We start from the raw sequence: 23913 nt of genomic DNA, 5'->3' as shown, positions 1-23913 counted from the left end.
TGTGTGCCTGTGTTAGTGGAAGGGGTTAAGTGCCCACATTCTTCACCAAGCACTCATACTGAATATGGAAAGATTTTGTCCTTCTAATCTTTACACCTTCTGTTCCCAGAATCCTCGAGCTGTAGCACCTGCTCTCAGGGTCAGTTCTTTCCTTTGTCTGCAATCAGGGCTTGAGAGCTAATAGACTAAACTTAAATGTCTCCTGCCAAGTGCTTTTCCCTCACTAAATGTTTCTTTGTATTTTTTTTTAACTTCACAATGATGAAAACAGATGTTAGCGTCTCTGAACAGCAATAGCCCAAGACTTTGGGACTGTTTCTCCTTCACATCCTCACTCACTTGACAAGGAGATGTCAGTTCAGTAGGTCTAAATTCTCAGGAAAGAATAAAGGACAAGCCGGGGGACAGAGGACAGAGATCTTTGAAAGGCAGTAGAGAAGTGTAAGAATGTAGACTGGACAACAGGAGAGGGAAGTAATCTCAGAAAATGAGATGCTTCTTATCAGTTACCAGCATATTTTCTATAAGCAGATGCTATGTGGGTAAACTTACTAAGAGAACCATGAGAAGTTTAAGGAAAACGTGAGTTTCTGGAACAGTGGTAGAGTAAATATATTGGAAAGAGAATATGATTAAAGGGCTACTTGCACATGATGATCATGAGGTTAAAGTGGGAACAGTGATCTGGACTGTGTGTTTTGTTACAACCACAGTCAGCTACATAGGGATCGGGGGAGGTAGGGAAAGCTGCATTTCGGATTAGCAAGATGGATCGGGAAAGGGGCAAAATGGCAGTGACTACAGTGGCTTCCAATGGTATTAAAGCTGGGAAGGTAGGGAATGGAGAAAGTAGAAGGGGAAGAGGATGGGACAAAGAAAGGCAGGGTTAGGCTGGGAGTTTGGCCTAGTGGTAGAGTGCTTGCCTAACATGCACGAAGACCCGGATTCGATTCCTCAGTACCACATACATAAAAAAAAGCTGGAAGTGGTGCTGAAGCTCAAGTGGTAGAGCTCTAGCCTTGAGAAAGTCCAAGGACAGTGCTCAGGCCCTGAGCTCAAGCCCAGGACTGGCAAAAAAAAAAAAAAAAAGAAAGGCAGGGTCGATGGATTTAGTCCAGAGAAGATAGCAGAATTATTGAAGTTGGAATGCAGAGGGGTAACTGGGAAGATAGTAGTCAAGTTTAACTGAGATTAGGAGACACTGAAGTTACTGCAAGTACAGGGACAAGATAAGAGAAACAAACAACTGTGACCCACCAGTGGAGAACAAGGACACTGGAGAAAAAGACTGAAAGCCTAAGTGATAAGATGCATATGGATACTAACGTGACCAGTACTGTGATGAAGGGAAAGCTCTTGGTGAGCCAAAAGCTTCAACTGCTCTCACAACTCAGAATACGCATTAAAAAAAATTACCTAAGCCGTAGCTCACGCCTGTAATCCTAGCTACTCAGGAGGCTGAGATCTGAGGACTGCAGTTCAAAGCCAGCCTAGGCACTAAAGTCCGTGAGACTCATATCCAATTAACCAGCAGAAAACCAGAAGTGGCACAGTGGCTCAAGTAGTAGAGCACTAGCCTTGAGCTGAAGAGCTCAGGGACAGCATGAGGACCCAGAGTTCAAGCCCCTTAGGCAAAAGAAAAGAAAAGAAAAAAAATACCTAAGTATACCTGTCAGACATAATTTAAACATGATTAAATTTTCATAAAGGTGGTTCAGGTGGTAGAAAGCTTGCCTAGCAAGCATAAGTCCTGAGTTCAATACCAAGTACCATTTAATATAAAATTTCATACACACACACACACACACACACACACACACACATACACACACACAGAGATGAAAACTTACCTCAAAGCCCTGGGTTTGATTCTTTGGTATCACATATATAGAAAAATCTGGAAGTGGTATTGTGGCTCAAGTGGTAGACTGGTAGCCTTGAGAAAGTCCAAGGACAGTGCCCATGCCCTGAGTTCAAGCCCCAGGACTGGCCAAAAAGAAAAAAAAAGAAATGAAAAGAAAGAAATACTCAGCCAGCACTGTTGCCTCATGCCTGTAACCTAGCTACTCAGGAGGCTGAGATCTGAGGTCGAGGTTCAAATCCAGCCCGGTTACTAGATTCATCTCCAATTAACCACCAAAATGTTGTAAGTAAAACTGTGGCTCAAGTGGTAGAACACCATCTTGAGCTAAAGGACAGGACTTAGGCCCTGAGTTCAAAGCCCAGTACTGACACACTCACACATACACACACACACACACACACACACACACACACACACACACACACACACACAAAAATTACCTGGGTAGTAGTGGCTCCCATCTGTAATCTTAACTACTTAGGAGGCTGAGATCTGAGGATCAAGAGTCAAAGCCAGCCTGGCAGGAAAACCTGTAAGACTCTTATCTCCTATGAGTCATTAAAAAGCCAGAAGTAAAGCTGTGGCCCCAAATGGTAGAGTGCTAACCGTGTACACAAAAACTCAGAGATAGCACTTAAGCCCTGAGTTCAAGCCCCAGAACTGGCACCAACCCCCCCCCCAAAAAAAAACAGGAAAAAAAAAACCCTAATTAGAAGCTATAAGAGGAAAGCTGTTTTAGTACTGTGCTGACGGAGGCAGAGAGAGTAAATAGCTAAATAGCTCTTGGTGCAGGTAACTAGGCTTTAGGAGAAATTTAGTGAGGCACCTTTTAGGCTTTTTTGTTTGTTTGGCCTATGAAGACATTATTATTGATCAGATATAGAGTCTCCCATCCAGACTGAGCTCAGTATAAAGATCCTTTTCAACATGGCACTTTAAGTACCTTCAGCCCATCTATGAGGACAGGTACAGGAACTGCAATCATTTTGCCCACCTAGCTATAGAGTCTAGTACTCAAACAACAAAAGTCCAATCAGCAACTTCACTTGTTTCTAGGAAACTGCAAAAAGGCAATTTAGACAATTGTACTTATGAAACATTATCTAAATAGACATTTAACCACATTTCAATGAGGACTAAGAAGAGCAGCCAAACAAAGCAGGCCATGTCAACAGTTTGCATATGAGCTTCCAGAAAGACCCACATTTATGGAGAAATGAAGCGTTATGTCACACTTGTTCCCCTCAAACTGTGAAAATGGCATGGATCCTGTTATAAGAATATAAAACTAACACCGGAATACAGGGAAATAACATCCTCTAAGTATTTAGTACATGGGCTTATCAAAGAGACAGAAGTCAGGTGCTGGTAGTTTACACCTGTAATCCTAGCTAGTCAGGAGGCTGAGATCAGGGGATCAATTGACCAGCAACATGTCAGTCTAAAGAAGTTATGTTTCAAGTGGTCGAGCACCAGCCATGAGCAAAAAATAAAAAAGCTGAATGAAAATTGAAAATTGACTTCCTGAATTCAAGCAGAGAGAGAGCAAGAGAGAGGAAGAGCAAGAGAGAGAGCGGTATATGTATATCTATATACACATATACAATGGAATTCTACATAGCCAACAGACAAGATAAAATAATGACATTTGCAGGGAAATGTATCAATCTAGAGCAAATCATGTTGAGTGAGACAAGTCAAGACCAAAGGAACAAGAGGCACATGCTATCTTTATATGTGGCTATTAGATCCAAACAGTACAAGAGCGAGGACTCAATATTTGCATACCCAATGCTGTGGACATGATATTGGAAATATAAACACAACTACATAGACATAAAAACCTATGACTCTATAGACATAATGTTTTATTACATAGATTAATATGTATCTATGACATACAAACCCTCAGCCTAATTTTAAATATGTTCTGAAATCTAAGTGCCAGTTATTGTACATAGAGATTCCCTTCTTGAATACTTATTTGTTAAATATGTCATTTGAAATATGATGTAAAAATCAATGTTAATAAATTCTTAAAAAATAGTCAAAAAAAAAAAAGAGTAAGAGAGAGCACAAAGATCACCATATTCCCATGCACGCTGGTGCTGTGAGCGCGGGCCCACAGACCCTGTCATATGGCTCCTGCTGTTCTCTGGTCCCTGTGCAGACTGTGCCTAGCTGTCAGGGCTTGCATATGACTTGACTGCTATCTCAGAGGTAATCTGGACCTGCAGTTCTCTTGTATTCAGGGCACTTGATTAGGATGCCATGGACTTTGACCAGGCCAGGAAAACCACAATCAGTCCTTTTCTCTCCAATTCCCTTATTAGTTAGTGGCCAGCTGCTGCATTACATCAACCCCAAACAGTGTACAATGAGCTGTGGAGCTGTGGCTCTCTTTCAACTGGCCATGCTCTATTCACATCTTCCAAATGGACCACTGGGGAGCAGCCTGAAATCCTGATTCTGTTAAATGAGGGAGACACCCTGGACTACTTCTTGGGTACAAGACAAAATTTAGACTCCTTAGCAAATGATTTCCTTCTCAGTAACATTTTCCAGCTGTTTTTCCAGATTCAGCAGGGGATGGGGAGGCACTTACGGCTCTTTCAATGTACAATGCGGGAAGAGTCATGAGCAAATGGAGAGACAGAGTCAGAACCAGAAGGCATTTCTGAGAGCTGGAATAATGAGTCATGACTAACACAATGAAGTCTGTTTGGTATAAATGCCAAGCACTGTGCAAAGGGTTCAAGAATCAATTGTAAGGAACCTCAAAAAGGGGGACACCTAGCCAGGAGCTGTCACTCACGCTTGTAATCCTACTCAGGAGACTGAGATCTGAGGATCACGGTTCAAAGCCAGCCTGGGCACTAAAGACCATGAGACTCTTATCTCCAATTAACCACTAGAAAATTGCAAGTGGTGCTGTGGCTTAAGGAGTAATGTGGTAGCCTTGAGCTGAAGTGTTCAAGGCCAACGCTCAGTCCCAGGGGTAGGGTGGTAGCCTTGAGCTGAAGAGCTCAGGGGCAGTGCCCAGGCCCAGAGTTCAAGCCCTATGACCCACAGAAAAAAAAATGACACCAATGTGTCAATATGTCATCCATGATATTTGTCAATCACATCAATAGACTCCAAACTTCTCCTCAATGACCCTTCCAAGACAGAGAGAAAGACTCTTCCAGCAAGAAAGACTCTTCCAGCAAAACAGACGGTAGGCTTTCTCTCTTCTTACTAGAACTTTCCTATGAATGAACATTTCAGTGTCATTGATCTGAGTCATAACAGCTGGATCTAAAAGGTGGAAAAGTTCCCAGGACAAATAAGCCTTGGAAAGCGGTTTCAATAATGATACTATCCTGAAGTCACTGGCTCAGGGGACGGATGAACTCAGAATCTCTTTAGTCTCCTGGACCACTCCCTGCCCTGTCTTCTGCCCTGCAGTACCTACCTGCCTGCAGCTTTCTGTTTCCCACCTTTGCTGTGGCACTCTCAGCTGCCTTTTCTGCTGAACACTTAGCCCTGTGGTTAGCACCTTTCTTATTGGTGCTTTCTTCATCTCCATTTCATTGAAGCATGGTATGGGCTGTATGTAGAAGGTGGTGAACTGACGGCACTATGGACAAAGAATAATACTTGGTGTTGCAAGGAGTGTGGACAGGCATAAGACACAACCCTGGTCCCAGGAGGTCCACAGTGCTCTCAGTGACAGCATACAGATAACTGCACAGTGAAACAGAGTGAGACAAACTATCATTCAATTCACACAGTACACACTTTCCTAAAGAGTCTAACCCTAGGTCTCAAGGAGCAATCCCTACAGATTGTACTTAGGAGTGACAAATACAGAGACTTGTTTCAAGAGCCAAGACACTCAGGCTTGGGCATGTTCTCTACTCTGGACCCTCTGCTGAAGACAAGATAAGAATGTATTATAAGAGTGACCTGAGGTCAGTGGTTTTTCTCCCTACCTCCCTACCCCACCATCCCCACAATTCCTGCCTGGAATACCTGGCTAAGGAAGAAGAAAAGGTTAAAGGTGGCTGGGGAAAGGCTCCCTGATCTGCCAAACACCCCCATTCCCTTCTCTCAGCTTGAGGTGTTTCCTATCTCAGGACCTTTGTCTCAGTACAAAAGATTTGATATTACCCAAGGTACATAGCCTACGGCTTCTTTCAGGAACACCAATATGTGCTTTGAATGCCAATCTCCAAGAAGTTCTTCTTACCTACAAGTAGAACCCAAGTTCACAGACAAGAGTTGAGCTTTTCTATTGCCTAATTTGTTGCATACTTGAGTCAGCTATATAGAAAAAGTATGCAAAGAAATGAATGTACTGGGGAGACCCCACTGGAGGTCTAAACAAAATCTGCTTAGCAATGTCGTGAGTTCTTCTTGTTGTCACCTCAAGAGGTTCTGGTGAATGAGGCAGCATCTCTGGGTAGCAGATTTATGCCAGAGAGGCGCTGAGGGATCCTGGGTTGACACAAGATCAAATTACAGTTGTCCCTACTGACTGAAATAAATTCCTCCAGCAACACAGCTCTCTAAGGCTCTCAGAATGTGTAGCATCAGGCCAGAAAAAAAAATGGAAAAATAAAATAAAATAAATGAAAGTAAGGAAAAATATGCCACATCACATCAGTCTCCTCTAGTAACTGTTACATGAGCTGAAAGGAAAGAGGCATCATATGAGGTTTAGCAACTCTGGTTTCCAAAACCCTGGATAATTTTCTTTACAAGAAAGCCAAAAGAGAAAGCTGCCCCAGTTTAGCCCTAAAGAAAGTCGTTGCAATGGATTGAATTTCCTTGCAAGGTAAAACCGTTTGCACAAGACTTACTGAAAAAAAAAAAAAAAAGTTCCTCAGGTTCTCTCTCAAGAGTTTGCTAAGTATGAATAAGCCCTGGAATATTCTATGGTTTCAAAACCTTTTTTTAAAAAAATGTATATATATATATATATACACACACATATATATATACACAAGCTGAATGAATACATACAGAGAACGTTTAATATTGTCTATCAAATCCTCTATGTTGATTGTTTTCTAAAATTGAGACATAACACACATGCACCTGTACCCAACACACTATCAGTTCACATGAGACAGTCTAGAAGGTGCTGGGAAACAATTAAGTAAGTTCTGCTCTCTGCAAAGAAACAACAACAACAATGTAGACAGGTAGCCTTATGGAAGAGACATATTCAGAAGATGCATAAAAGACATGAGCATGGGTGGGGAGTTTGGCCTAGTGGGAAAGTGCTTGCCTACCATGCATGAAGACCAGGGTTTCATTTCTCAGTACCACATATATTAAAAAAAAAAAAAAAAAGCTGGAAGTGGTACTGTGGCTCAAGTGGTAGAGCACTAGCCTTGAGAAAACTCAAGTCCCAGGACTGGCAAAAAAAAAAAAAAAAAAAAAGACATGAGCAGCAGCTGAAACAGAGCAGAGCACTCATCCAAGACTGGCGGAGAGGGCAGTTTCCAAACATGGCTAAGAGCACTGTGTTACAAAAATTTTGTTATGAAAGGAAGAGCAGGTATTGGCCAGGTCAAAAGTTGGATGGGCATTTTAGGCAAAGGGCAATGTGGGCATCTGCCTGAAGCCAGACCAGAGAAGGGTGCACATAGATCACAGCAGGCATTACAGAGTGGAGGACCCTGAAGGTCAAGTCAAGGACGGCACAAGGCTCATACCCAATAAGTTTGGACATCATTAAGTAGCCAATTTGGGACCAATGAAAGGCTTCTGATGTGCCTGTCCTCCTTTCAGGTCCATGTAGGGGCTCCAGACTCAGCCCAAACTTCACTCTACCACATCCAGACCAACTCAAAGCCATTCCTTCCCAGTTTTGCCTGCCTCGCCTTTAGTCTTGCAATCTTGACTATCTAAGCTCTCAGTCTGGACTCAGGTATAAACTAACAGCTCCTTATGTATAAACTAATGGGGATGAAAGTAGCACCTTAATCCCCAGATCCCCTTCCTCCAGCATTTCCACCAATTACCTAAGCCCTTAATTCCCTGTTTTGAATCTCTCTCTACTTAGTGTCCTGCACTGGCCCTGACAGCTCCCTCAGTCCTCAGCAGAGCTGCTTGCTTATGTCCTTTTCCATCCACAACTGATTCCTATTAAAAAAGAAGAAGAAGAAAAACAAACTTGGCATTCTCAGTCCTCTTCCTAAAGCTCACTTGAAGATCTTATCTCCCAAAAAGTTTAAACAAGAAGCCAACCTTTTTCTGCTCCCCTAAATCCTCTGCACCTCTGTCTTACCCCTCTCTCTACAGTGATTCCCATAGTTGCTTGGCTTCTATCCATTCTTCACTTTATCTGAAATGTATCCTCTCTCCACTGTGATACAATGCTTTATTTCTTTCACTCTTACTTAACTTGGAGTAATTTCAACTCCCTAAACACTCTAGGACAATACATTTCACAAAAGGAAAATTACTTGTGTCCTCAACCATCACAGTACTTGAGTGAATGCTCAGCTCCAGCTGCTGTAGCCAACTGCATGAAGCTTGACATCCAATGTTAGGTTGTCATTTCCATGACAACCTGCTTCCGCAGGAAACAACATTCAAAAATCTCCACAGCCTTGGTGACTTTGGTTTCTGGGCTATTGTACAAAAGGCTTTTCTTGCCGTTGATCATTAAGATGAAGATTCGTTAATAAGATAGCAAGATAATGAGATGGAGCACTAATGTTATTTCTTCAAGACTCAATCATCATAAGGCATTTAGGATTTGCAAGTTTTAAAGTTGAAAAGAGAGTTTGGAGTCTTGGTTCAATTTCCTTATGCCACAATTCAGAAGGCCGGTCAAGCCATGTCATGCCACACGGTATGACAAGTAGCCAATTGGGTACCTTCTTTGTCCCTCATATCACATGACTACTCCACACTAGGTAAATCACTTGGTCCCTGGAACCCTCAGTTTCCTCTTCTGCAAGATTGGGACAATAATTATGCCAACCCCATAGCACTGTTATGAGAATTAAACGGAAAGTGCGTAAGCTGGAGGCTATTCTAAGGCAGGATCAATTGGTCCTTTACTGTGGTCAATACTATTTTTATTCCCACCTGGCACTACACCTGCCCCCAGCTAGCTGACAATGGCCACAGAACTTGTTTGTGTGTGTAGGGGAGAAGGGTTGTGGAGCTTGAACGCTGGGCCTGGGCACTGTCCTTGAGCTCTTCAGCTCAAGGCTACCACCCTACCCTAGAGCCACAGCACTACTTCGGGTTTTCTAGTAGTTAATTGGAGATAAGAGTCTCACAGTCTTCAGTGCCCTGCTACAAGATCATTTTTAATCTATTCTTTTCAACTTCCTCTCCTGAAAAATAAGTTGGACTAAATGGTGTCTGATTGTTGTTGTTGTTTTCTCCAGTTTCAGTCACTTTTTATTAAAGAATATCATGTCATGGGACCAGGAGTGTAGCCTAGTGGTACAGTGCTTGCCTAATATGCACAAAGCCCTGGGTTTGATTCCTCAGTACACATACACAGAAAAAAGCCAGAAGTGGGGCTGTGCTCAAGTGGTAGAGTGCTAGCCTTGAGAAAGCCAAAGGTCAGTGCCCAGGCCCTGAGTTCAAACTGTAGGACTAACCAAAAAAAAAAAAAAAGAATATCATGTGACCTATTAAAATGTACCTTAATATTATGAACTGCAATTTATGCCAACAGTTCTGAAAATGTAGCTACATGGGACACTTTTTAAGGAAAATCCCAATTACCAAAATAAACTCAGAAAGATATAGAAAAGTCAGCTAGACTGATGACTTTTAAAGAAAGTAGTTGTCATAGCCAGGCACAGTGGCTGACACCTGTAATCCTAGCTACTTAGGAGGTTGAGGTCTGAGGATAGTGATTCAAAGCCAGCCTGAGCACTAAAGAATGTGAGGCTCTTATTTACAATTAATCTCTAGAAAACAGGAAGTGGGGCTGTGGCTCAAGGGGTAGGGCGGTAGCCTTGAGCTGAAGAGCTCAGGGACAGTGCCCAGACCAAGAGTTCAAGCCCCATGACCCACAAAAAATGAAAGAAAGAAAAAGAGACAGACAGACAAATACAGCTTTCTCTGCAGAAGACAAGTCCAGGGAGTTTTACAAGCAAGTTGACTAACTCTTTAGGAAACAGACTATCCCTATATTATAAAAATCATGTATTTCCATGGAGTTAACTTTGATATGTGAAACCCCTGATTTCAAATGCCAGCACTACCAAAACAAACAAAAACCCAGTGGGGAAATAAAAGGGAGGGAGACTTACAGGGAATACTGTCCACTTTCATTTATGGATCAAAATAGTCTGATTGAGAATGATCACGTGAAGTTTACCTCTGTCGATAATGCAAAGGTTGAGTCAACATTAGAAAATCTTATTACTCAATCTATCACATTATCAAAACAAAGTAGAAAAAGTTCATAATCATGCCAATAGGTGAAGGAGAACACTGGGCAAGATGGAGCTCTGACCTGTAAGAAAATGGAGCGCCTCTGTACTTTCACCTCTAGAGACTCGGTCAATGTGGTAGGGACAGCACCCAGGCCCTATGTTCAAGCCCCAAGACCAGCAAACAAACAAAAACACCTCTCCCTTGCTAAGATAATCCACACAATGCTAGCTTCCACAGCATATATACTAAAACTGGAATGATACAGAGAAGCTTAGCATGGCCCCTGTGCAAGGATGACATGTAAATTCGTGAAGCATTCCATATTTTTAAATATTTATGAGTAAATTGTTTTATATGACAAAAAAAGATAGTCCACACCTTTTTCCAAACTCCCAACCTCTTACCCCAGTGTAGGAAGCACAGGCCAACGCCTCCAAGGAAGATATGGCATCTATACAGTGAAGACAAGGAGGGAAGAGCATGCCAGTCAAAAGTCTCTGCCTTCAAAGAGCACAGACTCTCTTGGTACCTTTCCAACATCCGAGAGAAGGCCCTATGCATGAGAGAGTCATGGCGAATGGCCTTGTCTTTCAGAGATGCCAGAGGACTATTTTTTGCAGTACTTAGAATCAAATCTGGGGCCTTACGTTGCTAGGTATGTATGTATGTTTATCTCCAAATAAAGTACTACACCCCAGTCCTATCCTCAGAAATTTGTCTTTACAATCCCACAGTGATCCCACACAAATGCAAGGGAGCGTGTCTTTAGCTCAGAAGGCACAGAGGCACAGAGAAAGTGTGAGTGATCCAGTCCACCAGTGCCTTCCACAGACCACCATCTATGGCCCCTAGAGCAGGTTCCACTTGGTGTTGGTGGCCCTACTGGTGCACCACAGGATTGTCCAGAAATATCTGAATTCTCCCTTTGGATTCTAGACAGCAAGCCTGTGGCATGAGGCTTTCCTGTTCCCAGAAGAATGGGCCCCTCTAAGTTCAATGTCTCATTCTATGCAAGCTCTCTGGTGCTACTACAGAGACCAGAGCATTCTAACATCATGATGTGAAAAGGAGGACCCCTCCAGGGTGGAGAAAGGGGAAGCAGTCTCTTCATATAGAAGGTAGCCCCATACAGTGACCTAACGCTGGGACTATAAGAAAATAGTGTCATCAGACAGACAAGGGAGACAAGAGACAAGGAAGGGAAATAATAGGTGCTTTGTAAATGTACGACTCTTCTACAAATGCCAAGTATTATCAGGAAACTAAAAGTTAACATCTCACAAAACATTCCTACACACACATACTCACACACCTGTCACCAGATCCCAGTGTTTCCTTGGATTTTGCTAAGAACAATGGAGAGGCTACTTTATAATTTGTTTGTCTTGAGGCTTAAACTCAGGGCCTGGGGGCTGGCCTTGAGCTTTTTTTGCTGAAGCCTAGCATTCTACCTCTTGAGCCACAGCTCTACTTCCAGATTTTCTGGTGGTTAACTGGAGATGAAAATCTCACAGACTTTCCTGCCTGGGATGGCTTTAAAACACAATCCTCCAATCTCTCAGCCTCCTGAGTAGCTAGGATTACAGGTATGAGCCACCTGTACCTGTCCAGGCGGTCTTATTTAAAGGGTAAGACAATCTCAAAGGACAACCATGGGGACACACATCTATGTCCACACAGGTGACCAGTGACCCACCAAGTCACAGATTGAAGGATTCCTTGTGGGGGGGGGGAGAATGGCTCAAGTGGTAGAGTGCCTACCTAGCAATTGTGAGGTTCCAAGTTCAAAACCAGAAAGAAGCCTTTGCAGGGACTGAGCTCTTCAGATGGGCTTCCACTGTAGTTTACTTCACTGTCTAACCAAGCTCTATGGGTCCTTGGGTTCATCCTGCAGAACTTCTAATGGCCCAGTGCCTGCACTGAGTAATCCACCGTGCCTTGCCAAAGGCCCCTCCTGGCTTAGAGCCCAAGTTGTCCAAGGCATATATTCATCTTGTTTCCCATAACCTTCCCTGCCTCACTTCTTGGCACATCTGGCCATTTAGCTCCCTCCCTTTTTGATGTTCTAACACACTGGCTGGCTGTGGACTTATGAGAACAACTTCCTGCCTCCTTTCCCTGTCCCCCAACTCCGCTGTCCTTTGAGCAACCAAAGATACAGACTGCCCTCCTTTCATCTCTTCCTACAAATCAGCCTGTCATAGATGTATTGAAAGGAGATCTCTAAGCCAGTGGTTCTAATCCTTGGCTTTTGTAAAACCTTACTGGGATTGGTTTCACCCCTGGCTGAATTATACTCCCTTTTCTTCTGCAGCCCAGGATGCTGCCTGTGCACCCCACTGTGTGCTGGACCCGCTTTTATGACTCAGACATGTAACAGTAAATTAATAAGTAACACCCTGCTGAAGTCTGAACATGCTTCCCCAATGTCTGTTGGTAACCATTATATCACCCCAGAATGGGATGAGAAAGTGAACCAGGAAAAAACAGGCTGCACAGAAGCATGTCTGAAGATGACAGACTGTCATCTTCACAAATGGGGAAAGTGAGAAGCAAAGACACTTGGGAGGAGCTAACTTGTCACTTCTCCATATCTGTGTGTTGAAGTCCTAATCCCTAGCAACTTCTGATGTAACGGAGGAAAGGGTCTTTAAGAGGAGATTATGTTAAAATGAGGTCACTACGGCAGGCCCTGGTTTTAAAGTGAGTGTTGTCCTTATAAGAGGTGGAAATCTGGATACAGAAAGGCACAGAGAAGAAAACAGGTGAAGATAAGCATTCGAAAGCTAAGACGTTCTCAGAAAAACAAACCTGCTAATGCCTATATCTTGGACATTCACTCCCAGAACTGTGAGGCAATATATTTCTATTGCTTTCTTCTCTTCTCTTTTATTTTTTTTTTTTTGCCAGTCATAGGCCTTGAACTCAGGGCCTGAGTGCTGGCCTTGGCTTTCTCAAGACTAGAGCTCTACCACTTGAGCCACAGCACCACTTCTGACTTTCCTCTACGTATTTAGTACCGAGGAATTGAACCCAGGTCTTTGTGCATTCTAGGCAAGCACTCTACCACTAGGCCAAACTCCTGGCCCCTACATTTCTATTGTTTAAGCCACTCAGTCCTTGGTACACTTACAGCCATTCTAACAAACTAATCCAATCTCAATCACATTTCCTGCCAAGAATACATTAAATATTTATAGATTGATTGTTCATGCAACTTTTTAAACTAGCTCTTTTTGCATTTTCAGTACTTAATCATCATTAAATATTTAGACATTGATTTTAATAGATGATGCTTTTTATAAACATTACAAAAGTACATGAAATATTCTTTTAATATCTGCAATGACAGCTTGAAGAAAGATCTAGGTTCTTACCAAATTTGCAAGATCCTAATTCCTTAAGTTAAGGAGATCTTTAAAAGATCTTTAAAACAAAACAAAACAAAAAAAAAAAACAAAACAGGGCCAGGAATTTTGCCTAGTGGTAGAGTGCTTGCCTAGCATGCACAAAGACCCGGGTTTGATTCCTTGGTACCACATACATAGAAAAACCTGGAAATGGTGCTATGGCTAAAGTGGTAGAGCTCTAGCCTTGAGAAAGTCCAAGGACAGTGCTCAGGCCCTGAGTTCAAGCCCCAGGACTGGCAAAAAAAAGAACAATTTAAGGAAATGATGTGATGACCAGATGAGCTAGTCACGGAGGCTCACACCTGTAGTCCTAGCTACTCAGGAGGCTGAGATCTGAGAATCAAGGTTCAAAGCCAGCCCAGGCACTAAAGACTGTGAGACTCTTATCTCCAATCAATCAATAGAACAGGGGAAGTGGAGCTGTGGCTCAAGGGGTAGGGCAGTAGCTTGAGCTGAAGAGCTCTGGGACAACACCTAGGCCCAAAGTTCAAGCCCCATGACCCCCTCCCCCCCCACACACAAAAAAAAAGTACTAAGGGACGAGGCGTGGATTCAAACCCCAGTACCAGCTTATGTACAGACAGACAGGCAGGCAGGCAAACAGACAGACAGACAGAAAGATACACACACACACACACACACACACATACACACAATCAACCATAAATAGCATTGTTATCACTGTCATCAGTGATAACACCCACCACTGAAGACGAAAACAACAGTGGATACGTCACCCACTGAGAAACAACACCCCAACCTGTTCCCCTACACACACACACACACACACACACACACTGCATATGCAGAGCATGTACAAGCAGAGGCCAGAACATCTGGAACAGGAAGGCCATGAGGAAGGAAGCACTGTGTTGAGAGGAAGAGCTAAAGGAAGGCTACAGAAAAGAGAGTGGACCCATAAGGAGTTTCATATGGAAGAGAAAGGGAACAAGAAGGGAGGAGACAGAGTCTGAAGGAAGAAAAAAAATGAAATCAAGTTATCTATTCATTGGGTAAAGGCAAGCTTTTAAATTGTGGCTTACTGGAAATCAGAGACTGCACTTTCCTGGGTTCTCTAAGCATTCATCACAAGATAGGAATGAAGAATTTCATTTCATCCTATTTATAAAAAAATTAATAATATAGGGATGGGTTTGTACATTGAAACAGAGCACAGGCAAGGGGAAAAACGTATTTTATGAGAACAGCATGTCCATGCTAAGCCACAGCCACCATGGTTTATTCCTTCACAAGTCCACACTGCTGACGGCAATCTGCCGTCAGAGGACACACAATAATGGGGGAGTAAAGAAGGCAGGAGAGGGAGGATGAGAAGGGGTTGCTACCAGTCTCTGCTCTATTTAAAATAATATGTAAGACTGGGTGATGTGGCTCACACCTGTAATCCTAGGTATCAGGAGACTGAGATCCGAAGACTGAGGTTTGAAGCCAGCCGGGGCATCAAAGTTTGTGACTCTCATCTCCAATTAACTGCCAGAAAAGCTGGGAATGGAGCTGTGGGCTCAAGTGGTAGAGCACTAGCCTTGAGTAAAAAGAGCTCAGGGACAAGTACCCAGATCCTGAGTTCATTCTCCAAGCCTGGCACGTCACTCCCCCAACATGCTACACATCGACCTGAATTTTTATAAGCAGTCCTGATGATAAAGACACACATCAGCTATTTGATTACTGTGTTGCTAAGAGGCTGGCTCCCCATCAAGACTTGGGGTCCACCTCAGCCAAAACCCCCATGGGTGGGAAAATACTAGCAACTTATTTTCAAAGCTTCAAAAGGGTGGGACTCTGCCTGCATTTAGTCCGTTCTTCAGCTGCAATTTTCCAGACAGATTTTACTCATCTGCAATTGTCTTCCTGGCTCAAATACCTGTTGTATCTCTTTTCCTCCTGCCCATTTCCACCCCACCCTGTAGATTTCTGTAGTAGTTCTCTAACTGAGATCTCTAGAAGAGCTGCTTCGCAAGCACTAACCCAGACCTACTGACACTGACTCTCTGGGCATGGGGCCTAAAATCTGGTTTCCAACAAGTCTTCCAGAAGTTTCTGATATATAGTGAATTTGGGAAGTACAGGTTCACTGTCTGGTCTTTCTTCTCCAATTCTTCTGTCCTAAAATCTTTCCCTCCCTGGCCTCTAGAATGCAGTACTACCTGAAGAGAGTGACAGCAAGCAGCAGTACTACCTGAAGAGAGTGACAGCAAGCAGAGGAATTAGTGACATCACTGAGAGGACATGGATATCAATGAGTATCCTCATTGAGAGGGTCACTGACTTGACAACTCTCAGATCTCTTTCTACAAAGACATCAATCCAATGAGATGCTCTGCCTACGATCCCAACTCCTCCAGAAAGGGAGATTGGGAGAATTGCAGTTCCCGGCTAGTTAATGGAGAAGTTCGTAAGATCCTATCCCAAATCACTAAAGAAAAAAGGGATGAATGTGGTTGTTAGTTCAAAGCCTAGAATGCCCCCACCGAGAAAAGGGTGAAGGATGATGACCTGAACAGAAAGAAACATTTGGTCGTGCATATTTTGCATCCACTCAGATGTTTGAACTGTGAGCAGGACCAGAACCAGAGCTCAACATCAGCACGACCTACGTATGACTGGTGGCAACAACAGCACTTCCAAATGCAGATGAGATTTCAGGGTTTGCACAGTCTTGGCCAACAAGCCAACAGGCTGAAATCAGTATGTTAGGGGGTAGGAGCTGCAGGGCTGAGTATGGAATTTCATCCCTAACTCTAAAAAAAATTTAATAGTAGCAGCTGGAATTCTTTTTGTGTGTGTATTAGTATAGGACTTGACTTCAGGACTTAGGTGCTATCACTGAGCAACTTTTGCTCAAGGCCAGCACTCTAACATGTTCAGTCACAGCTCCACTTCCAGTTTTCTGATGTTTAATTGGAGATAAAAATCTCACAGACTTTCCTGCCCAGATGGCTTTGAATTAAGGAATTTCAGATCTCAGCCTCCTGAGTAGCTAGGATTGCAGGCGTGAGCCACCACTGCCAAGCACCCCTGGAATTGTATCAGGCAGTGTTGCACCCATCTCAAAGGAGAGGGGTAGTGTAACTCCTCTGCCATTCCTTCACCAGACTAAGGGGTCAGTCTGCCTTCTCCCATTCACTTCTTGAATTTACTGCCATATTATAACAAATTGCTCTCATCAAAAAAATAAAAAACCATGAACTCTGTGTGGGTAGTATTGTTTAAAGAGGTTATCTATTCGAGGCAAAGGCAAATACCTCAAGGATAGGTAGTAGAATTTTAAATGAACAAGACCAGTAGATTCATCAAAGAATATCTATGTCAACAGAAGTTGGAAGAGAGAAAACCAGGAGAACAGTGGGTGGAAAACTAGAAGGGTTTCTGTTTTCTCAGGAATGAAGGGAGTTAAGATACAGTGAGTGTTTGGGCAAGGATGATTAAAGTTTCCAAAAAGGCAGATAGGCCTCCACAGATTACCTTAGCAATAGGTCCACCCCCTATTCACTGGACAGTGAGCAACAAAAAGAAGAAATGTGCACAAATGGAGCAGGCCGTAATTAAGGGTGGAGCAATGTGCCTTCTAGTTTCTTCTCCTTAGCGTTATCTTGAGCAGGGCTAGGGAGGAGTGAGGAAGTGTGCTGCTGATAAAGACTAGCCTAGAGGATAAGAAACCCAAGGGCTCTAAGCACAGCGTAGCCTGCTGTTCTCATTCTACCTGCCACCACCACTGCCTGGAAGGGACTTGGATTGAAGAATATGCTCCTTGGTCCTTGGGAACACCTCAGAGGAGAGTACTCTTCCTGAGACCAACCACACCAAACACCCAACTGTGAGGGCTGGGGGAGGGGATCAGTGGTAGAGTGCTTGCCAAGCCTACACAAGGCCCTGGGTTTGACTCTCAGCATCAGAAAACTAAAAATAAACTCAATTATGCAATTACTGCTGGTGATTTAGGAATCCACAAATCTTGCCAGTGGTTTTAAACATGAAATATATGTCATGTTAAAATATATAAACATATGTAATATATAAATATATACATACATATATAAGTATGTATAATGTTAAATTGTTTACTTTAATCATTGATGCATTAATCATTTCCTTGTCCTTTTTAACATAGGCCAAAATTTTCTGGGTATACAACTATGGAAGAGGGTCTCCCAGGATACCAATGTCACAGAAGGCTCATTGACATTGGGGTCGTCATTTAGTCAACTGGTAAAAACGATGGCCTCTCAGAGCAGGGATATTCCAGTCCCTTGTGTCCCTAATCGCAGATGTGTCTCCCTAAGTACATTTCCCAGAGAGTCAGATTCTAACAAAAGCTGAACAAACTTGACTTATTCAGCACAGTTTCCAAGCTCTTCATAGACAGAAACTTGTACAAAAACTATCATGTATTGCATGGTAAGAAGTCACAGGTACTACCTGATGTATTCCTCATGGGAGTGTTCCAGCTGGGTGCTGGTGTCTCACACCTATAATCCTAGCTACTCAGGAGGCTGAGATCTGAGGACACTGCTTCAAAGCCAGACTAGACAGAAACTCCACAAAACTTTTAAATCCAATTAACCACCAAAAAGTGAAGCTGTGGCTCAAGTGATAGAGCACTAGACTTGAGCAAAAAGTAAAAAAAAAGTCTGGCCACACTTTGGTAGCTCATACTTGTAATCCTAGCCCCAGGACCAGTACACACACAAAAAGAGAATGTTCCATTTTCACATTCCTGATTTACAGAAGACAATCTAGCCTTAAAGAGGGGTTACACAGTCGAGATGCATACACTTAGTAAGTAACAGAGGCAGGACTTAAATGAACACAAAGCAAATTCTCTTGCCTTTGGCCCCACTGCCTATTACCTTTGCTCATGGAGCTGACACTGGCAAGTCTGAGAATGGCCCATTGATTTGTGTTCTATGTGTTTTGTGACATTCTCTTTCTCCTGAAGAAAACATGACCACTGGGTAGGAAGGACAGAGCCCTGGTGCTTTCCATCTTGTCTAGATTCAATGATAAGATCTCCTCCATCTTCTGATTTTTTTCTTGCTGCCACATGTGTGAGGTCATTATTAACAGATTTATCTGGACGAGTCTAATAAAAAAATATTCTCATAATACTCTTGCCCAGATAAGTCTAGCAAGGTCATTTTCTAATGAAAAATCTTGCCCTGTGTAATGGAGAAAAGTCACGAACCTTAGATTAGATGGAAGACTTTAACATAGAAGGAATTTAAATTTGAAAGTCTAGCCAGGCATGGTGACTCACGCCTGTAATCCTAGCTACTCAGAAAGCTGAGATCAGAGGATCTCGTTCAAAAGCCAGCCCAGGCACTAAAAACTGTGAGACTCCAATTAACCACTAGAAAACCGGGAAGTGGTACTATGGCTCCAGGGGTAGGGTAGTAGCCTTGAGCTGAAGAGCTCAGAGACAGTGCCCAGGCCCAGAGTTCAAGGACCATAGCAAAAAAAAAAAAAAAATCGAAAGTCCATTATAGTATAGCCCCACCTTCTCCCCATCTGCAAGATCTTTTGGCCCCAGCCCAGTCCACACAGGACAGAAGAGCTCCATTTTTAGGCCCTTGACCCTCCCCCACAACCCCCAAATTGATCTACCTGCTCCTGCACAGCTCCCATCACTCACCAAGGAGTGCTGTCTGGGGGTGGGTCCGAGAGGGCTTGCCTCTGGAGAGGGGCCTGGTGTGGGATCGCTCTCTGGCTGCAGTGGGGAGGAGGAGGGGCAGCTGTCCAAGGAGCAGCAGCAAGCATCCCGCCAGCATCATCTCCATCTTCAGGGGAAGGAAAAAGGGCAAGGCTGTAACACAGAGAAAAGAGTCAGTGAGATTTCCACCTCTCCCTGGACTTGGGGTTGCTGCAAACCCACCAACCTGCCTTTCTGGGAGCTACACATGCCACTTACAATCAAACGTACTCAAATGCCATTTGTGTCTTTTGCCCTTTAGCATTTCAGTGTCCCCCACCCCCACTGGCAGGTTCTTGAATATGAGCAGATATACATGGTAGGAATTTTTTATTTTATCACTTTGGTCTCCAGAATGGTGACCAAATGGCAGGCTGGGGATGGGGCTCAATAGACAGCACTTGCCTAAAATGTACAAGTCTCTGTTCCATTCCCAGAAGCTTTTTATTTAAAGAGACTGCATGGAAAACTGATGGAAAAAAAAAAAAGCTATGTTTGGGGATATGTGGGTGAAGGGAAAGTACGGAGTTGAACTCAGGGCTTGACTGATGTTCTACCATTTAAACCAAATCTCCAGCCTAGCTTTTTGCTAGATATTTTAAAGATGGAGTCTCATAGACTTTCCTGCCCCGGCAGATCCTCCAGATCTCAGCTTCCTGAGTAAGATTACAGGCATGAACTACAAGTATCCGACAACAAACAACAAAAATCTTCAAGTTTTTAGCATGAAGATTATTAAGGCATTGTCATATTGTACATCTTGAATTTGAAAGAAAAAAAAAACTGTTACCTTCGAATTATAGGCAATAAGCTGGGTGAGGTGGCTCATGCCTGTTTTCCTAGCTACTCAGGAGGCTGAGATCTGAGGGTCTTGGTTCAAAACCAGCCCAGGCACTAAAGTCCTAAATTGGAGACATCTCCAAATTATCACCAGAAAACCGGAAGTGGTGATGTGGCTCAAGGGGTAGGGCAGTAGCCTTGTGCAGAAGAGCTTAGCAACAACACCCAGGCCAAGGGGTAGGGTGGTAAACTTGAGCTGAAGAGCTCAGGGATAGCGCCCAGGCCCAGAGTTCAAGTCTCACAACCAATCAACAGACTAAAAAACAAACAAACAAACAAAAAAGAATTAGAGGTAATTATATTCCTTCAGTCTATTAGTAGCAGATGACGCAAAAGAAATTCATGTGTAGCGACACAGTGAACCATTTTCCCACTGCCTCCCACGTACATTTATTAAAGGGAGTTTGACACAGTGGTTAAGAGCCTGGCCTTTGTCCTAGATGGAGGACACATTCCAGGCACTGCGCTAAGCGCTTTATATGTATTAGCTCACTCAGTTACCTAATAGGCCTTCTATATTCCCAGAAGGCCCAAACAAGTGAACTAGCTTATTCAAGGTCATGCACAGTGAACAAGTCACAGCAAGATTCAAGCCCAGGGTGGCCAAGTCAGGTTGCCAATGCCTGAATTAACAGAGAATTCAATTAGCAGAAAGTCAAATTAGGTAACTAGTCTGGCCTTCATGAAAGGCCAGAGCTACTTTACTGTAAGAGGCCAGAGGGACAAGGAGCAGAGACAGGGGTGTCAGGGCAAAGACCAATTCCTGAAACAACAAAAAAAAAATTGTTTTTTAAAAAAAACTGATTAAGTTGAAGTAGAGTGTTTAAAAAGAAAAACACCAAACAAAAATCCAAAATAGTTCAGTAAACGTCAACAAATTGCTTTCAGGAGCTGACCAGTGATAAAATAGCCTGCCACCTCTCCCAGTACGAATTCCCACTCCCTAGCTGTGTAAAGCGGCTCATTTTTTATTATGTATTAAAATTATATTAAAAGTAGTGAACATTTATTCAGCACTTAGTATGTGTAAGGCACTGGGCCAAATCATAGTATTGATTTATTTCTTCCGGTAACGCAGAGATGTAATTTGTCTAAGGTCATAGGGCTCACAGAGGGTTCACTGGTGCACATCTCAATAATGACACCTCCTTTAAATAACCATACATCAGACTGGTCTCTCTGCATAGCATTCACTTTGACTCCTCTAAGACAAGAAAAAACATTAAGGAGATTTTGCCTCTTCTAAGCTTGAAACCCATCACTTACTTTCAAGCCTTCTTGGTATTTATCACCTAATTGAATGTTGACACTGGGTGTTACCATTCACACGGGATTAATTTTCGCAATGCTGTTCCTTTTCCTCTAAACTGGGTAAATACAAAGTTCACATTTATTATTTCAAAATGCATCCAAGCACATTCAAGTCTTGTTTCCTTCCTGACACATTAGCACCTGAACATTTTAAATATGATATGCATAATTACTATTTCTAAAAAACAAACACACTGCATGAGGCTGTGTTTACTGTGGATTTTAAGAAGTGTTCACATTGCCAAGTCAGCTGATAAATAAAAATTACTGGACATGAGAGAAGGATAAGAGAGGTAAAAATGAGTAAAACCAAACGATTCTAGATGTCTAACAGTGGGGAGAACATTCATTTGTCTCTCTCTCAGTCGCCTGTCTTTAAATTGGGGTAAGAGAAATTGTCCGATATATTTCACATATACTGCTTGGCATGTAATAAGTACTAACAAAGTGCTAGCTGTCTGATATTGTTATTCTTATGATCATTCCCTATTTAAAACAAGTAGTAGAAAGTATGCACTAATGCTGTATAGCCAGCTCTTTCATATACAGTAATCTTTATGTCTGCTTATAAATACTTAATATAACTAGGATAAACAAGTCATTTAAAGATACGTTAGGTTGGGTGCCAGTAGCTCATGCTTGTAATCCTAGCTACTCAGAAGGCTGAGAACTCAGGATAGCAGTTCAAAGCCAGCTCAGGAGGAATTAACCACCAAAAAAGCTGAAAGTGGCCGGGTACGATGACTCGTGCCTGTAATCCTAGCTACTCAGGAGGCTGAGATCTGAGGATCAAGGTTCAAAGCCAGCCCGGGCACAAAAGGACCTGAGACTCTTATCTTCAATTAACCACTAGAAAATGGAAGTGGGGCTTGGCTCAAGGGTAGGGTGGTAGCCTTGAGCTGAAGAGCTCAGGGACAGTGCCCAGGCTGAGTTCAAGCCTTATAATCCAAAAAAAAAAAAAAAAAGCTGAAAAGGAGCTATGTGGCTTAAGAGGTGGAACTCTAAGTCTTGATTGAAAGAGCTCAAAAACAGGCCCCAGACCCCCAGTTCAAACCCCACAACTGACAATAAATAAATAAATAAAGTTTTCCCTTTTCAAAAGGCAGCAGGATGTCAAATCACAAATTTCTCTAAAATATTTACAAATTATTTATCAAATATTTTTATATTCATACTAAACTTGGATTTTTAAAGAAAATACTTAGAGCTGGGCACAGTGGCTCAGGCCTGTAATCCTAGCTACTCAGAGGCTGAGATCTGAGGATCAAGGATCAAGGTTCAAAGCCAGCCAGGGCACAAAAGGACCTGAGTCCCTTCTCTACAATTAATCTGTAGAAAATGGGAAGTGGGGCTTGGCTCACACACACATACATACACAGAAATGTTCAAAAGAACATTTGGTGACTCACACCAGTAATAGCTACTCAGCAGGCTAAGATTTGAGGATGGCAGTTCAAAGCCAGCATGGGCAGGAAAGCGACTCTATAGTGGTAGAGCACTAGTCTTGAGCAAAAGAGCTCAGGGACAGTGCCCAGGCTCCAAATTCAAGTTCCAAAACCAACCCCTGCCAAAAAAAAAAGGAGAGAGAAAAATTATAAACTAAACCCACAAGGTTGGTGTGCCGGTAATCTCAGCTACTCAGGAGGTTAAAAAAACAAAGACCTTGAGTTTGAGATCAGTTGGGGAAAATTACAGGGACTCTGCCTCAAATAAAAGGGGACTGTGGGTATGATGATTCAAGTCGTAGAGTGCTTACGTGCATGCATACATGCATGCTCACAGCAAAAAAAATCCATGAATCTACTAGCATAGTAATGACAAAAAAAAACACTTGGGCCAACTCATCCAGTGTTGACAGGAATGTGAAGACGCTAGAATTCTCAGACACCGCTGCTAAGAATTTGAGATGGTGCAGTCTCTTTGGAAAAGAATTTGTCCATGTCTATGAAGTTAAACATATTTTCACCTAATGATGCAGCAGAGTGCCCAGCTGTCCCTGCATGCCAGGACCACCCATGCTTTGAGTCTCACCCCTACTTCAGTCCCCATTTGCAGCCTCCACCCTAGGTATTTATCCAAGATAAGGCAGCACAGGGCTGGAAACACCCTAGTGGTAGAGAGCTCCCCTAGCATGCACAAAGCCCCCAGGAAAAAGCTGTGGCTCAAGTGGCAAGTGCTAGCCTTGAGAAAAAGTATCCAAGGAAGCCGCAAGGTGGCTCACACCTGTAATCCTAGCTACTCAGGAGGCTGAGATCTGAGGATCTCAGTTCAAAGCCAGCCTGGGCATTAAAGTCTGTGAGACTCTTTTTATTTATTTTTTTGTGGGTCATGGGGCTTGAACTCAGCGTGGGTACTGTCCCTGAGCTCTTCAGCTC

The 23913-nt window shown here is 43.0% G+C and overlaps 1 protein-coding gene and 1 non-coding gene across 5 annotated transcripts in view; one reads left to right on the top strand and one right to left on the bottom strand.

Annotated features, from left to right (window-relative positions):
• The window catches only part of Matn2 (matrilin 2), a 124831-nt gene that overhangs the window by 86636 nt on the left and 14282 nt on the right, over nucleotides 1-23913 (bottom strand). For 3 of the 4 annotated variants that reach the window (XM_090339117.1, XM_090339119.1, XM_090339120.1), the window contains exons 1-2: nucleotides 21494-21519; nucleotides 19331-19501 (exon numbers count right to left, since the gene is read on the bottom strand). In XM_090339117.1, coding sequence (XP_090195243.1) covers nucleotides 19331-19475 — 145 coding nt within the window. In that variant the 5' untranslated portion in view covers nucleotides 19476-19501; nucleotides 21494-21519. Of the gene's footprint in view, nucleotides 1-19330; nucleotides 19502-21493; nucleotides 21520-23913 lie in introns of those variants that run through there. The other variant, XM_090339118.1, reaches the window with a different exon arrangement.
• On the top strand, nucleotides 10489-10595 carry LOC150059051 (U6 spliceosomal RNA). The gene has a single exon (XR_016536730.1). It is a non-coding gene; the product is annotated as a U6 spliceosomal RNA (small nuclear RNA).

Source organism: Megascapheus bottae, chromosome 9 (genome assembly GCF_031878675.1).
Source record: "Megascapheus bottae isolate mThoBot1 chromosome 9, mThoBot2.hap1, whole genome shotgun sequence".
Classification (NCBI taxonomy): Eukaryota; Metazoa; Chordata; class Mammalia; order Rodentia; family Geomyidae; genus Megascapheus; species Megascapheus bottae.
Note: the sequence above shows the minus strand (reverse complement) of the source record. Positions and strands in the feature narration are given on the sequence as shown.